This window comes from Pleurodeles waltl, chromosome 5 (assembly GCF_031143425.1).
Source record: "Pleurodeles waltl isolate 20211129_DDA chromosome 5, aPleWal1.hap1.20221129, whole genome shotgun sequence".
Classification (NCBI taxonomy): domain Eukaryota; kingdom Metazoa; phylum Chordata; class Amphibia; order Caudata; family Salamandridae; genus Pleurodeles; species Pleurodeles waltl.
Window position 1 is genome coordinate 574,147,103 of NC_090444.1, and position 15,650 is coordinate 574,162,752.

Genomic DNA, 15,650 nt, shown 5'->3' on the forward strand with positions numbered 1-15,650 from the left:
GTGGTGGACTGAAGTGATTCCAACAGTCCTGGCGTCCAACTTTGGTGAGAGCTTGCCTCCCCACGCAGGACAGTATCCCATGCACTACAGATCTTGCAGTTGCCAAGGCTTGTTGGCATACTGCCAAGTACTTCTTCGTGCAGTGTGCAGCTCTGGCCCTCAGAACTCCCTGCTGTGATGAACAGTCTCCAGCATGGTTCTCCGGCAGCATGCGATCCCTTTGTGTTGTTCTGCGTGGGCCTCCTGTGCACGCTGCCTGGTCTTTTGAGGGCTCTTTCAGTTGCTGAGAGCCCCCCTCTGTCTCACCCTCCTGGTAGAGGCCACAGGGTCCCTCCTGGTCCTGGGCAGCGCCATTTTCCGCTAACCGCAAGCTTTGCGTGTGCCAAGGCTTGTTGGTGGAATCCAGCGACGCAAACCAGACTGCAATCATCCATCCGACGTGTGATATCATCTGCACCAACCAGGAACCTGCATCAGTCTTCTTGGGTGCAGTAATGACTGTTCTTCTTCACCAGTGGTTCTTCTTTTGCACCTTCATCCGGGTTAGCAGGGGCTCCTGTTCTCCCTGGACTCTTCAGTGCTTCTTGGACTTGGTCTCCTTCTTACACAGGTCTTCAGGTCAGGAATCCATTGTTGGTTTCTAGCAGTCTCTTCTGGTTCTTGCTAAATGTTCTACCATGTGTTTTTGTGTGTTCTAAGAAAGTTACTATGATTTAGGGCCAGATGTAGCAAACAGTTTTGCCCATTCTGTGTCAATGGGAGAATGTGTTCATACATATGGCCCTTACTCCTGTTTTCCTGGGCTCTGGAGTGGGTGCTATTATTTAACTTTGGTGTTCTCTAATACTCCAAGCGCCCCTCTACACACTATACTTGCCTAGGTGGGAAACGAACGTTCGCATTCCACTAATTTAGCATATGGTTTGTGTTCCTCCTAGGCCCATTTTTAACTATTGCGATTTTCACTATTTGCACTGTTTTCTAACTGTTTTTACAGCTATGTCTGCATTCTAGTGTATATACTGTGTATATTACTTACCTCCTAAGGGAGTATGGTCTCTAAGGTATTTTTGGCATCTGGGTCATCAAAATAAAGTAACTTTATTTTTGTAACACTGAGTATTTTCAATCATGTGTGTGAGTACTGTGTGACTACGGTGGTACTGCATGAGCTTTGTATGTCTCCTAGTTAGGCCTTGGCTGTTCATCTACACTACCCCTAGAGGTGCCTGGCTTCTAGAAACTGACCACTTTTCACTAATAATGGATAACTGGTTCTGGTATAAGTGCCTTAGGTACCCACTACAAACCAGGCAAGCCTCCTACACAATTGATCCTCCATCATTGGATCATAGGATTGTGGCATGGATGGGAGGGTAGTCTTGACGGGGAGGGAGTAGCCCCTTCAGACTATCTGCAAAACTCACCTGTCTGACGTGGTGGACTGCCAGCCGCACAGGTGATGGCAAATCCTGCCTCCGCCTGGTTCCTGGTGGAAGAGTCAGACTAGGAAGGTTTGGAGGCAGCTGCGGGGGGGGGAGTGACTATGAGGGGATGGGGGCTTGGTGGACTGGCCAGACCGCTGGCTCCCTGATCCATGAGGACAGTGGATGCCACATCCTCGGCAACGCAGAGGCTGAGCAGCATGCGCAGCACTGTGGCTGGAGAGGAACGGACGTGGCTGGGCACCCCTTCCGTAGCTACAAATTAGATGAAAAGCAGACTGAGGGGGCGAGAGGCCCAAGACCTGGCCATAGAACTAGAACCCATGAAGCACTCAAGTGCTGAGTCCAATTTGTTTCCGAAGAGATGGGTGCCATCAAAGGGCATGTCCATAAGGTTAGATTGGTCATCCCCCATAAAGCCAGACGTCCTCAACCAGGAGTGGTGCCTCAAGGCCACTGTCGATGCAACCGCTTTGCCCAGTGAGTCGGTCATGTCCAGTCCACATTGGATCATGAACTTAGGTGCGCCTCTTCCATCAGAAACTGCTTTAGAGAGTACAACCGGGGCCCTCTCCAGGACCTGGGGCAGCAATTGAGCAACCATGTCACACAGCACGTGGGAGTAACAGCCCCAAAGGCATGCGGTATTCACGGCCTGCAATGCCATGCTGGCGGAAGAAAACATCTCCTTCCTAAGGTGGTCGAGCCTCTTGGATTCTGTATCTGGGGGTGTGGAAGGGAACGAGCCCTGGGATGTAGAAACTTGGATAACCAAGCTCTCAGGGGTGGGGTGTTGAGTCAGGATCACTGGGTAAGTTGCAGCCGGCCAATGGCGGTGGGCAGTTGTCCTGTTCACAGGAGCCCCTGTGCTGGGGCTGGACCAGTGACCCAGCAGGACATCCGTAAGGGCTTCATTAAAAGGCAATAGGGGTTCAGAGAATGAAGCCCCAGGCTGAAGCACCTCTGTTTGGAGGTTAGTCGTGACTGCCACCGAAAGCAGCTCGAGGCCTGGGACCTCGGCCGCTCTTCGCACCACTATTGAGTAGGACGCTTCGTTCTCCATAGCCACGCTAGGGGGAGAAAGCATGTCAGTTATCAGGGAAAGTATCCAGACCACTGACTTAACCCAGGTCCGTATACCAGCCCATAGGAGTTTGGAGCTGGTATTCTAAAGGGTCTAGTGACCCCCCCATTCCTCTCCGTAACCCAACCCATTAGGCTATGGTCAGGAACCGACATAGGGGGCAATGCCCCTGTCAATAACAGAATCTGCTTCACGCTATGCCGATTCAGCTCCATGTTGGAATCGGCAATGAGGATGGGGGCTGACATCGCTGGAACCTTCCTCTCGACAGAGATTGGGACTTACGCGGAGCCGAGCATCAGGCTGCTGAGACCTCCAGGAACTGCTCCCTCAAATCTTTGGGATTCGTGGCCCAGAGCTCAGAGCACATCAGTTCGTGGTCATGTTCCAGACACCAAAGGCCCAAAGGTGTGGATCCGTCAAGAACATTGCCAGATGGAAGGATCCGCAGGGCTTGAACCGAGTTGCACATGAAGATATCCTCAACGAACCAGGAGTGGAGACACTCAAAAATCTTCGACAAAAATTCAGAAAAGACCAGTACTAAAAAAGTGACTGAAGGGTAGCTCTTTCTCGGTTCACCGTTGGCTGGCGCTGAAAGAAAAGAACTGACGTCAGAGCGCCAGGGTGGTGCCTAAATAGGACCGGCGATGTTGTATCCAGCACGAACAATGAAGATGATGGAGCCAATTGACACCACCTAATGACACGCAGGGGTACTACTTGAGAAAAATCTCCAGATCCAGACAGATGCCTGGGGAAACTCTAAGGTAAGGAATCTGCATCGAGATGTCTCTATCAGATGTGAGAAATCTGTGGTTTGATGCACCCCTCCTAAAAAAGTGAGGACTGCTGTATTCATGTAGAGATTTTTTTGTTTACATATTTAAGTTGAAAGTTTTAGACATCAACATCTGGTAGAAACTGCTCGAATGTGAGCCACCTTAAACAAATGAGAAGTCATCAAAATCAAGTTAATGGCGTGCACAGAATTTCAGTGATTTCAATACAAATACAACAATTATTTTTACATCAACTGTGCTTTATTTCTTCCACAGGTATTCTGTTAAATAAAGCACCATATATACTGCCAGGCCACAGCTAAAGAGGATTCTTAACAGAATCAAATTTCTTGTGGTTTTTTTTTAGTACAAGTAAACTTAATTATTATAAGAACCACAGCGATTGGAGGCAATTTGCCTATATTATAAGATACAAAACTGGCACATAGAACACCATATTATACACAGTAAAAATGTTTTAGGTTTAAATTACACCATACAGGGTAAATGAGACCCTGTCTCCCCAGATAGCAATATTAAATGAAAGCCACTACAGTGAACTCTGAATTACATAAAACATATTATCTGATTGCCCTTAAGAAAGTGTATTGTAGATGCATTTTTCATCTGTGTTCTGTCCGATCAAGAACTGTTTAGTATATAAATCTATCTTGCCATACCAGCAGAGAGCACTTGACGAACTGAAGCATAAAACAAAAATAAGCAAATTCTATACAAACAGCATATATCTTTTTTCTTTAAAAAAAAAACCTTAAAAGCAAGATATGCTACAACCAATGTCAAGAAGCAGCTTGATTTCCTTTACAAGTTATCCTTAAGACCACATGAATTGTTGACTCAATGGTCCTACATAGCATATCTAAAATGTCCTGATGAGGCATATTACTAAGAAGTCCTTTGGAATGAGCACAACCAATTGTTAAGTTAGTATCATGATCTTGCGTGGACAACACTTGACTGTCACAACTTCTGAGATCTGCTAAATCAGCCAAAACGGCTGAAATAGATGTGGAGGGGAAGTCTGCTTCTTCCTCAGTGGTATGAGAATCCTTTGTCTGAAGGTCTTTTAGATCTTTACATTCTTCAAATTTAACATTTTTAGTAGCCTGCTCTTCTGTATGTTGAGGTCTAGTGTTTAATATAACATCTTCTGAAAATGAAGACGAAATTTCCATCCTGTATTCTTTAACAGAACTGTTTTCAGGAGAAGGAGGATCTTGCTCCGTTCCTGGATCAATGATTGAGGAGTCCCTTGTCTCATTATCTGAAGTACTTGTAGGAGTTGAAGCATCCATTGTGTCAGTTTTTATATCACCAATGCAGCTTTCACCAAGCGGCTCCTCGTCACTACTAACCCGCCTTCGTTTCACTGGAGTAGCGCCTTCCTCATCTGAAAAAACAAAGATATTGTTTAGGTTCAATGCACTTTTGTAACATCTGCTGCATGCCCTTGAGGTAAAGCACAATCCTCCACCAAATTAATATGCAGATCTCATCCCAAGTTCAGTAAAGGAACAGGGAACAGCTGTGGACCAGTATCCAAATCTATAATGAACACTTGTTCTAAATAACGACTATATATGCCAAAAGGTTTGATGTATCAAGCAAACTGCTTACCTTTGATAATGCTCTTTCTGGTTTATCCAACCACAGATTGCTCACCATCTGTGTTCTGCAAGGTGTCAGACTGGATCTAAAGCTTTTTCAGCGATTGGTCTTTGTAGCAGCCTCACAACGGCTTCTAGAAATGATGGTAAAGGACAAGTTACTTACCTTTGGTAACGCCTTATCTGATGGAGACAATATCTAGTTGAAGATTCCTTACCTTAGAATTGCCCCAGGCGTCAGTCTGGATCTGGAAATGTTTCTCGAGCAGTACTCCTGCGTGCAGTTAGGTGGTGTCAATAGGCTCCGCGTCCGTCGCCGGCATCATCCGCGCCAAATATGACATGCGGGCCCTACATCGGTGCTGCCCAGGCACAGGGACATCCGTTTTTTTCACAACTTTCCACACCAGAAGCGCAGAGCCATGAAGAACACTGACCACTGCTGCGTCAAAAATAGGGCCCTGAAAGGGAGTCCCTGTCCCTAGAAATCAGTTCACAGATCCGGGAGGATGGGTGTGTCGGTTAGGAATCTGCAAGTGGGTATTTTCTGTACCAGAAAAGGCGTTAGGTTAAGTAACTTGTCCATCTGATGGAGACATCTAGTTGCAGATTCCTTAACTTAGACTAGGTAACCAAGCAATACCATCCCCAGAGGTGGGTCTGCGAACTAAGATCACACCAGGAAGTCCTGCCAGATCGAATGACCACAGTGCCTGTCCCTATGGACCTGCCTGTCTAGGCAGTAGTGTTTGGTAAACGTGCAGAGATGCCTACGTTGCCGCCTGACAGATGTCAAGGACTGAAAAACTCTGTGTGCTAATGCAGTGGATGCAGCTTCAGCTCTGGTAGAATGAGCACGCAAACCCTCAGGGTTTGCTTCTTAGCCAGTGTGTAGCACATGTTAATGCAAACTATGCCCCATCTGGAGATGGTTCGCTACTGCAATGCCCGACATTTCTTCGTACCCACATAACCAACTAAGAGTTGATCATCCACCTGGAACTCTTTGGGACGGTCAAGGTAGAATGCCAACACTCTTTTTGGGTCCAGGCGGTGGAGTCTCTCCTCCTTCTTGAAGGATGCGGGTGATGGATTGGCCTACATGGAAGGGCTTAGCTGAGTTTGGCAAAAAGGAGGCCCTAGTGCAAAGCATCACATTATCAGGATAGATGGAAAGGTAGGGAAGCTTTGATGATAATACCTGCAGCTCACTCATCCTGCGGATAGATGTAATGGTCACAAGAAAAGGCTGTTTTCAAAGTGAGAAGCCTGAGAGGACAATTGTGGAGAGGCTCGAATGTAACGCACATCAGAAATATCAAAACTAAATTCAAATCCCACTGGGGAAAAATGAATGGAGGAAACATCGGAGTAAGGCGCGTAAGGAACATATTTACAATGGGGGACTTAAAAAAGGAAGGCTGATCAAGCTTCTGCAAAAAAGGAGAAATGGCAGACGGATAACCATTGAGACTGCCCTTAGCAGAGCCCTGCTGGGCCAGAAAAAGGAAAAACAACAAGCCCTCAGAGAGAAAGCCACTAAGGGGGTCAGCAGAATTGCCTGTGCATCATTCCACAAATTTCTTCTAGCGACAGGCGTATACCATTTTGGTGGAGGGATGACTGGCCGCCAAGATTACGTTACAGACTTCGGGCAGAAGGTCATAAGCTGTCAACTGTCGCCGATCAATCTCCACGGAGGAAGGCGGAGACTGGACAGGTTCGGGTGGAGAGCCTTCCCCAGCTGCGGCAATAGAAGATCCTCCTGAAGGGGGAGTCTCATTGGAGGATTGATGGCCATGCTTAACAGCCGGGACACAAGACTTCACGCCTAGCCGGAGACCAGATGCCTCTGATCTTTGCCTGTTCCAGATGGCTGCCACATCCCAGGAGTGACACATCTATCACTATTGTGGTATCTAACTGGAGAAGGGAGAGGGAACTACCTCTGACCCAATTAAGTTTCGTTAACCACCGCTGCAGATCTTGCGCAGTTCTGGACAATGTCGGAGAGATTTCCCTGATGTTGCGCCCACTGGAACTTCAGGTCCCACTGCAGAGCCCACATAGGCCATCTGGCATGTGTCCCCAGCAGGATGAAAGAGGCCAAGAGGCCCAGTAGCCTCAGTCATTCTCACAGAAATCCAGTATAGAGGCTGAAACATCGGTATCATAGCCTGAATATCCTGGACTCACTGTTCTGGAGGATAAGCTTGAAACTGCACGGTGTCCAGAACAACTCTGATGAAAGGGCGCGTATGAGAGGGAGTCAGGTGTTACTTGGACACGTTTAAAGTGAACCCCAGTGAATGCAGGAGGTCTGCCTTAGTCTGGAGGTTAAAGACAGCATGGGGTGAGGCTGCCTTTAATAGCCAGTCATCAAGATAAGGGAAACAGATTAGCTGAGACCACCACTACCATCACCTTGGTGAACTCCCGAGGGGCACTGGTAAGGCCAAAGGGGAGCACAGTGAACTGAAAGTGCTTATGACCTACCGTAAACTGCAAAAAATGTCTGTGGGCAGGCAGGACACGAATGTGGAAATAAGCGTCCTGCAAGTCCAACGCCACAATCCAGTCTCTCGGGTCCAGGGCACAAAGAACCTGAGACAGAGTGACCATTTTGAACTTCTCCTTCTTGAGGAAGAGATTAAGGGATCGAAGGTCTAGGATAGTGGAGGCCTTTGTCCTTTTTGGGTACCAGAAAGTATCAGGAATAGCAACTGTAGGAAAGCAACATCTTCCTGACATAGTTACCCCCACTTTTTGCCTGGTGTCAGGGTGCTTAGACTGTAGTGCAATGGGATCCTGCCAACCAGGACCTCTGGGTCTGTACTCTCTCTTCTAAATTTGGTTGTTTGGAAACTTTTACACCCCACAATTGGCATACTGGTGCATCCATCTAAGTCTAGTATATAGTACTTAGATATCCAGGGCACTGGTACACCAGGAGTCTCAGATGGTCTAGGAAAGTACCTGCTTTCTTGGCATGGTTACCCCATTTTTCTACCTGTTGCCAGTGTGTTTGACTGTGTTCACTGGGATCCTGCTAAGCAGGACCCCAGTGATTATGCTCTCTCCCTTCTAACTTCGTTTTTACACCCCACATATGGCACACAGGTGCCCCATGCAAGTCCCTATTATATGGTACATACGTACCCAGGGCTTTGGGGTACCAGGGGATTCCCATGGGCTGCAGCATGTATTATGCCACTCATGGGGAGCCCATACAATTCTTTCTGCAGGCCTGCCGTTGCAGCCTGAGTGAAACGGTACATTCACCCTTTTCACTACAGGTCACTGTAAGTCACTCCTATGGCAGACCCTCCTAGCCCAGAGGGCAGGGTGCAAGTTCCTGTGTGTGAGGGCACCCCTGCACTAGCAGAAGTGCCCCCATGTACTCCAGTTCCATTCTCCTGGACTTTGTGAGTGCGGGGACACCATTTTATGCGTGGAATGGACACAGGTCACTACCTATATCCAGCTACATAATGGTAACTCCAAACCTAGGCATGTTTGATATTAAACATATCAGACTCAAAACCCAATATTGTTGCCAGTATAATTCCATGCACTCTTGGGGTTCCTTAGAGGACCCCCAGCATTGCTCCTAACAGCCTTCTGGTGTTTTCTGGGCAGCCCAAGCTGCTGCCACTCCTCAGACAGGTTTCTGCCCTCCTGCTGCTTTAACAGCTCAAGCCCAGGAAGGCATAACAAAGGGTTTCCTTTGGGAGAGGGGTATAAGACCCTCTCCCTTTGGAAATAGGTGTTACATGGCTTGAGAGGGGTAGCCTCCCCGAGCCACTGGTATGCTTTGAAGGGCACACTTGGTGCCCTCCATGCATACACAAGTCTACACCGGTTCAGGGGCCCCCAGTCCCTGCTGACCCGAAACTGGACAATGGAAAGGGGAGACAATACTCCCCTGCCCATCACCACCCCAGGGGTGGTGCTCGGAGCTCCTCTAGAGGGTCCCTTGGTTCTGCCATCTTGAATCCAAGGTTGGCAGGGACCTCTGGGAGCATCTGAGTGGCCAGACCAGGCAGGTGACATCAGAGCCCCCTCCTGATAGGTGCTCACCTGGCTAGGTCACCAATCCCCCTTTCAGGGCTATTTAGGGTCTTCCTCGGGGTGGGTCCTCAGATTCCAGCAGGACGCCTCTGCAACCTTACTTCAGCTTCTAGTCTCTGGAACCGCCACTGGACCCTCCCGGAACTGACAATCTGCATCCACAGAGACGACACTACTTGCAACATTGTTTTCACTGCTCCTTCGAGCTATTGTAACATTTCCCCAGCTGTGCGTCTTCTGAGAGTGGCAGGACTACAGTATGCATGAGAAGGAAGAAGGAATCACCCTTCGAGTGAAGGATTCACTCCCCTGCATCCGCAGGCATCTACTGCAACGACGACCGGCTGCGTGAATCTCCTCTCATCCTGAGCTGCATGGATCCTGAATCAGGGGTGGTAGTCTGGAGTAGTCCAATTGGTCCTCTCTACTAGCCATCCAACTTTGGTGGAGGTAAGCCCTTGCATTCCCACTCAGGAAAATACCCCCTTGCACCACGTCTCTTGCAGCTGCCAAGGCTTGTTTGCATCTCCTCCAAGGGATCTTCACGCTACGTGTAGTTCCAGCCCCCAGCACTCCTTCCTGCGACGCACAGCCCTCTGTGATTCTCCTGCGGCGTGGGACCCTTCTCCAGTCGTGCTCCATGGGCTCTTCTGTGACTCCTGTGTCCCCATCCTGTGGGACTTGGACTCCTGTGGGTGCTACCTCTGCTCCTGTCACTGAGGGTCCTCTGTGGCTCCCACTCCTGGGGTGAGTCCTTCTAGACCTTGCTGGTCTGCAGAAGCTCCACTTTCCGCCAACCGTGACATTTGCCTTTGCCAAGGCTTGTTGGTGAAATTCCTGCACCAGAACCCGGCTGCAATGCTTCTTCTAGCGTGGGACGTCGTCTGCATCCCTCAGGAACTCTTCACCGACCTCAGGGCTGCAGTGCTGACCTTCCTCACATTACCGCTGACCAACTCCTCCATCCACAACTGGGTGGGTAGTAGCTCCTACTCCTCCTGGACACTTCTGTGACTTCTGAACTTGGTCCTCTTCTTCCACAGGTCTCCTTCTTCAGGAATCCACCGCTGGTTTCTTGCAGTCTTGTCTGGGTGCTGCATTTTCTTCCTTTTGGGTGATTTGGGGACAATCCACTAACTTACTCCTTTCTTCCTGGGGCACTCTGGTACTTAACTTTGGGGTTTCCTAGTACCCCTTGCTCCTCTCTACACATTCCACTTACCAAGGTGGGGGGGCCTGTGTTCGCATTCCATTTTTTTAGTACATAGTTTGGACTCCCCTTAGGGGCACTATTGTCTAATTGTATTTGCACTGTTTTCTATTGCTTTCTATGCCTACTGCTGATATCTAGTGTATATATTTGGTGTGTTACTTACCCCCTATTGGAGGGTTACCTCTCTAGCAGTTTTTGGTATTGTGTCACTAAAATCAAGTATCTTCATTTTTGTAACTGAGTGTTTTCTTTCATGTGTGTAAGTGCTGTGTGACTACAGTGGTATTGCATAAGCTTTCATGTCTCCTAGATAAGCCTTGGCTGCTCACCCACAGCTACCTCTAGAGACCGTGGCTTACACTGACTACACTATACTGATAGGGGATACCTGGACCTGGTATAAGGTGTAAGTACCTCAGGTACCCACCGCACACCAGGTCAGCTTACTACACACTGTAGGAAAGTACTATCTTGCCTGGCATGTTACCCACATTTTTACTGTATGTATGTTTGTTTTTGCCTATGTGTCACTGAGATCCTGCTAGGCAGGACCCCAGTGCTCATAATATATGCCCTGTATGTGTTCCCTGTGTGGTGCCTAACTGTATCACTGAGGCTCTGCTAACCAGAACCTCAGTGTTTATGCTTTCCCTGCTTTCTAAAATTGTCACTGTAGGCTAGTGACTAATTTTACAAATTCTCATTGGCACACTGGAACACCCATATAATTCCCTTGTATATGGTACCCAGGTACCCAGGGTATTGGGGTTCCAGGAGATCCCTATGGGCTGCAGCATTTCTTTTGCCACCCATAGTGAGCTCAGACAATTCTTACACAGGACTGCCACTGCAGCCTGAGTGAAATAACGTCCACGTTATTTCACAGCCATTTTTCACTGCACATAAGTAACTTATAAGTCGCCTATATGTCTAACCCTCACTTTGTGAAGGTTAGGTGCCAAGTTACTTAGTGTGTGGGCACCCTGGCACTAGCCAAGGTGCCCCCACATCGTTCAGGGCAAAATCTCCGAACTTTGTGAGTGCAGGGACACCATTACACACGTGCACTACACATAGGTCACTACCTATGTGTAGCATCACAATGGTAACTCCGAACATGGCCATGTAACATGTCTAAGATCATGGAATTGTCACCCCAATACCATTCTGGTATTGGGGTGACAATTTCATGATCCCCCGGGTCTCTAGCACAGAACCCAGGTACTGCCAAACTGCCTTTCCGGGGTTTCCACTGCAGCAACTGCTGCTGCCAAACCCTCAGACAGGTTTCTGCCCCCCTGGGGTCTGGGCAGCCCAGGCCCAGGAAGGTATAACAAAGGATTTCCTCTGAGAGAGGGTGTTACACCCTCTCCCTTTGGAAATAGGTGTGAAGGGCTGGGGAGGAGTAGCCTCCCCCAGCCTATGGAAATGCTTTGATGGGCACAGATGGTGCCCATCTCTGCATAAGCCAGTCTACACTCGTTCAGGGATCCACCAGCCCTGCTCTGGCGTGAAACTGGACAAAGGAAAGGGGAGTGACCACTCCCCTGACCAGTACCTCCCAGGGGAGGTGCCCAGAGCTCCTCCAGTGTGTCCCAGACCTCTGCCATCTTGGATTCAGAGGTGTTGGGGCACAATGGACTGCTCTGAGTGGCCAGTGCCAGTAGGTGACGTCAGAGACCCCTACTGATCAATCAATCAATTAATTTGTAAAGCGCGCTACATACCCGTGAGGGTTTCAAGGCGCTGGGTGTGGGGAGCGGGAGGTGCTGCTACTGCTCGAAGAGCCAAGTCTTGAGGAGTTTTCTGAAGGAAAGAAGGTCCTGGGTCTGTCGTAGATCCGACCGGAGGGTGTTCCAGGTCTTGGCGGCCAGGTACGAGAATAATCTGCCGCCGGAAGATTTGCGCCGGATGCAGGGGATGGAGGCGAGGTTGGCGGAGCGGAGGTGGGGGAGTAGAAGCTGAGTCTGTTCAGGTATGTTGGTCCGGTGTTGTGGAGTGCCTTGTGTGCGTGGGTGAGGAGCTTGAAGGTGATCCTCTTGTTAACGAGGAGCCAGTGCAGGTCTCTTAGGTGGGGGGTGATGTGGCAGTGGCGAGGGATGTTGAGGATGAGTCGGGCGGAGGCGTTTTGGATGCGTTGGAGGCGTTATAGGAGTTTGGATGAGATACCTGTGTAGAGGACGTTACCATAGTCGAGTCTGCTGCTGACGAGGGCCTGAGTTACTGTTTTTCTTGTTTCTGTTGGGATCCATTTGTAAACTCTGCGGAGCATGCGGAAGGTGTTGTAGCAGGAGGAGGAGATGGCGCTGACCTGCTTTGACATGGAGAGTGAGGAGTCGAGGGTGAAGCCGAGGTTCCGTGCGCTGTCGGTGGGGGACCCAGTGTGGTCGGCCACCATGAGTTGTCCCAGGCGGAGGGGGTGCGCCCAAGGATGAGGACCTCTGTTTTGTCCGAGTTCAGTTTTAGCCGGCTGTCTCTCATCCAGTCGGCGATGGCTTTTAGTCCCTCGTGGAGGTTGGTTTTGGTGGTGTGCGGGTCCTTGGTGAGGGAGAGGATGAGTTTGGTGTCGTCGGCGTAGGAGATGATGTTGAGGTTGTGCTGATGGGCCACTTGCGCGAGGGGGGCCATGTAGATGTTGAACAGCGTCGGGCTGAGGGATGAGCCCTGGGGTACGCCGCAGATGATGTTGAAGGCTTTGGATTGGTACGGGGGAGGCAGACTCTTTGGGTTCTGCCGGCGAGGAAGGATGCGGTCCATTCGAGGGCCTGGTCCTGCATTCCTGCTGTGTGGAGGCGGGATTTAAGGGTGTGGTGACAGACGGTGTCAAAGGCGGCTGATAGGTCTAGGAGGATGAGGGCTGATGTTTCTCCATTGTCGAGGTGGCTTCTGATGTCGTCTGTGGCGGCGAGAAGGGTGGTTTCGGTGCTTTGGTTGCGTCTGATGTCGGACTGGGAGGGGTCGAGGATGTTGTTGACTTCGAGGTACTGGGTGAGCTGAGTGTTGACGATTTTCTCGATGACCTTTGCCGGGAAAGGGAGCAGAGAGATAGGCCAGAAGTTTTTCAGGTCCTTGGGGTCCGGCTTTGGTTTCTTGAGAAGGGTGTTGATTTCGGCGTGTTTCCAGCTTTCCGGGAATCTTGCAGTTTCGAAGGAGATGTTGATGGTTTTCCGTAGGTGTGGTGCGATGGCTGTGTCTGCTTTGTTAAAGATGCGGTGTGGGCAGGGGTCTGATGGTGATCTGGAGTGGATGGAGTTCATGGTCTTGCGGGTTTCGTCGTCGCTGATGATTGTCCAGGAGGTCAGTCGGCTGGAGCGGGTGGAGTTCGTGGTGGGTAGGGTAGGAGCGTCGGGAGTGTGAGGGGAGTTGAAGCTGTCGTGGGTGTCCGTGATTTTTCAGTGGAAGGCGGTTGCTAGGGCGTCGCATAGTTCTTGGAAGGGGGTGATGTCGTTGACGGTGGTGTTTGGGTTGGAGAGTTCTTTTACGATGCTGAAAAGTTCTTTGCAGTCGTTGTTTTCTAGGCGGCTCTTGAAGGAGGATCTTTTTGCTAGCCTGATGAGTTGGTGGTGTTTGCGTTTTGCATCCTTGAGAGCCGTGTGGTTGTCTGGAGTGCGTTCGAGTAGCCATATTTGCTTGAGTTTTCGGCAGTGGCGTTTGGAGGTCGTCGGCGAACCAGGTGGCTTTTTTGTTTATGTGGTTGTTGGAGGGTTTTCTGAGTGGAGCAAGGCGGTCAGCACAGTTGGTGATCCATAATTTGAGGTTGTGTGCGGCGATGTCAGGGTTGGTGGGGTTGACGGGCGGTTCTGTGACTTTACCCCATCGTCGGCGGGGCGGTTGTTCGGTGAGGTGGTGTTCTGTCTGCTTCTTGAAGGTGAAGTGGACGCAGTGGTGGTGGGTCCAGTAGAGTTCGGTGGTATGGTTGAAGGTGACGTGGTTTCTTGTGGAGAAGATGGGGTCAAGGTTGTGACCGGCTGTGTGGGTGGGTGTGTTGGCGAGCTGTGTGAAGCCGAGGTTGGCGAGGTTTTCGGTGAGGGTGGCGGAGTTGGTGTCATTGTTGTTTTCGAGGTGGAAGTTCAGGTCCCCGAGGAGGATGTAGTCCGTGGAGGCGAGTGCGTGGTTGCTTGCCAGGTCGGCGATGGCGTTGCTGAAAGGTGCCCTGGGTCCTGGGGGTCTATAGATGAGTGTTCCTCTGAGCGTGGTGTTGGGGTCCGTGCGGATAGGTGCTTACCTCTTTCAGTAGCCAAGCCTCCTTTCTTAGTAGCCAAACCTCCTTTTCTGGCTATTTAGGGTCTCTCCTCTGGGCTATTCCTCAGATAACGAATGCAAGAGCTCACCAGAGTTCCTCTGCACTTCCCTCTTCGACTTCTGCCAAGGATTGACCGCTGACTGCTCCAGGACGCCTGCAAAACCGCAACAAAGTAGCAAGACGACTACCAGCAACATTGTAGCGCCTCATCCTGCCGGCTTTCTCAACTGTTTCCTGGTGGTGCATGCTCTGAGGGCTGTCTGCCTTCACCCTGCACTGGAAGCCAAGAAGAAATCTCCCGTGGGTGGACGGAATATTCCCCCTGCCAATGCAGGCACCAAACTTCTGCATCACCGGTCCTCTGGGTCCCCTCTCATCCTGACGAGCGTGGTCTCTGGAACACAGGAACTGGGTCCAGGTGTCTCCCACAGTCCAGTGGCCCTTCTGTCCAAATTTGGTGGAGGTAAGTCCTTGTCTCCCCACGCCAGACAGCAAACCTGTGTACTGCGTGATTTGCAGCTGCTCCGGCTTCTGTGCACTTCTCCAAGGATTCCTTTGTGCACAGCCTAGCCTGAGTCCCCAGCAGTCCGTCCTGCATTGCCCAACTCGCTGAGTTGGATTCCGACATCATGGGACCCTTCTTTTGTGACGCTGAGTTCACAGATCTTCTAAGTACCTGTTCCGGTACTTCTGCAGGTGCTGTCTGCTTCTGCGGGGGCTCTCTGAGTTGCTGAGCAATCCCCCCTGGCTCCTCCACCAAGGGGTGACGTCCTGGTCGTTCCTGGTCCCCAGCAGCACCCAAAATCCTCAACCGCGACTCTTGCAGCTAGCAAGGCTTGTTTGCGGTATTTCTGCCTGGAAACACTTCTGCAACATCCAGCACGCCGTGGGACGTCTTCCATCCAAAGGAGAAGTTCCTAGCCCTTTTAGTTGTTGCAGAATCTTCGACTTCTTCCACCTGGGGGCAGCCCTTTTGCACCTTCATTCGGGGTTTAGTGGGCACCTGCCCCCCCTGGACACTTTCTTGACTCTTGGACTTGGTCCCCTTCCTTTACAGGTCCTCAGGTCCAGGAATCTGCTTCAGTGTTTTGCTGGTGCTTGTGGTTCTTGCAGAATCCCCTATCACAACTATTGTGTCTTTCTGGGGAAGTAGGGTAACTTTACTCCTACTTTTCAGGGTCTTG

At 50.3% G+C, this 15,650-nt stretch overlaps 1 protein-coding gene across 2 annotated transcripts in view; it reads right to left on the reverse strand.

Annotated features, from left to right (window-relative positions):
- Positions 1 to 3,550: 3,550 nt before the first annotated feature.
- USP34 (ubiquitin specific peptidase 34) overlaps positions 3,551 to 15,650 on the reverse strand; it is a 1,940,069-nt gene continuing 1,927,969 nt past the window's right edge. For both annotated transcript variants that reach the window (XM_069234398.1, XM_069234397.1), the window contains one exon: positions 3,551 to 4,722. In XM_069234398.1, the coding sequence (XP_069090499.1) occupies positions 4,112 to 4,722 (611 nt within the window). In that variant the 3' untranslated portion in view covers positions 3,551 to 4,111. The remainder of the gene's footprint in view (positions 4,723 to 15,650) is intronic.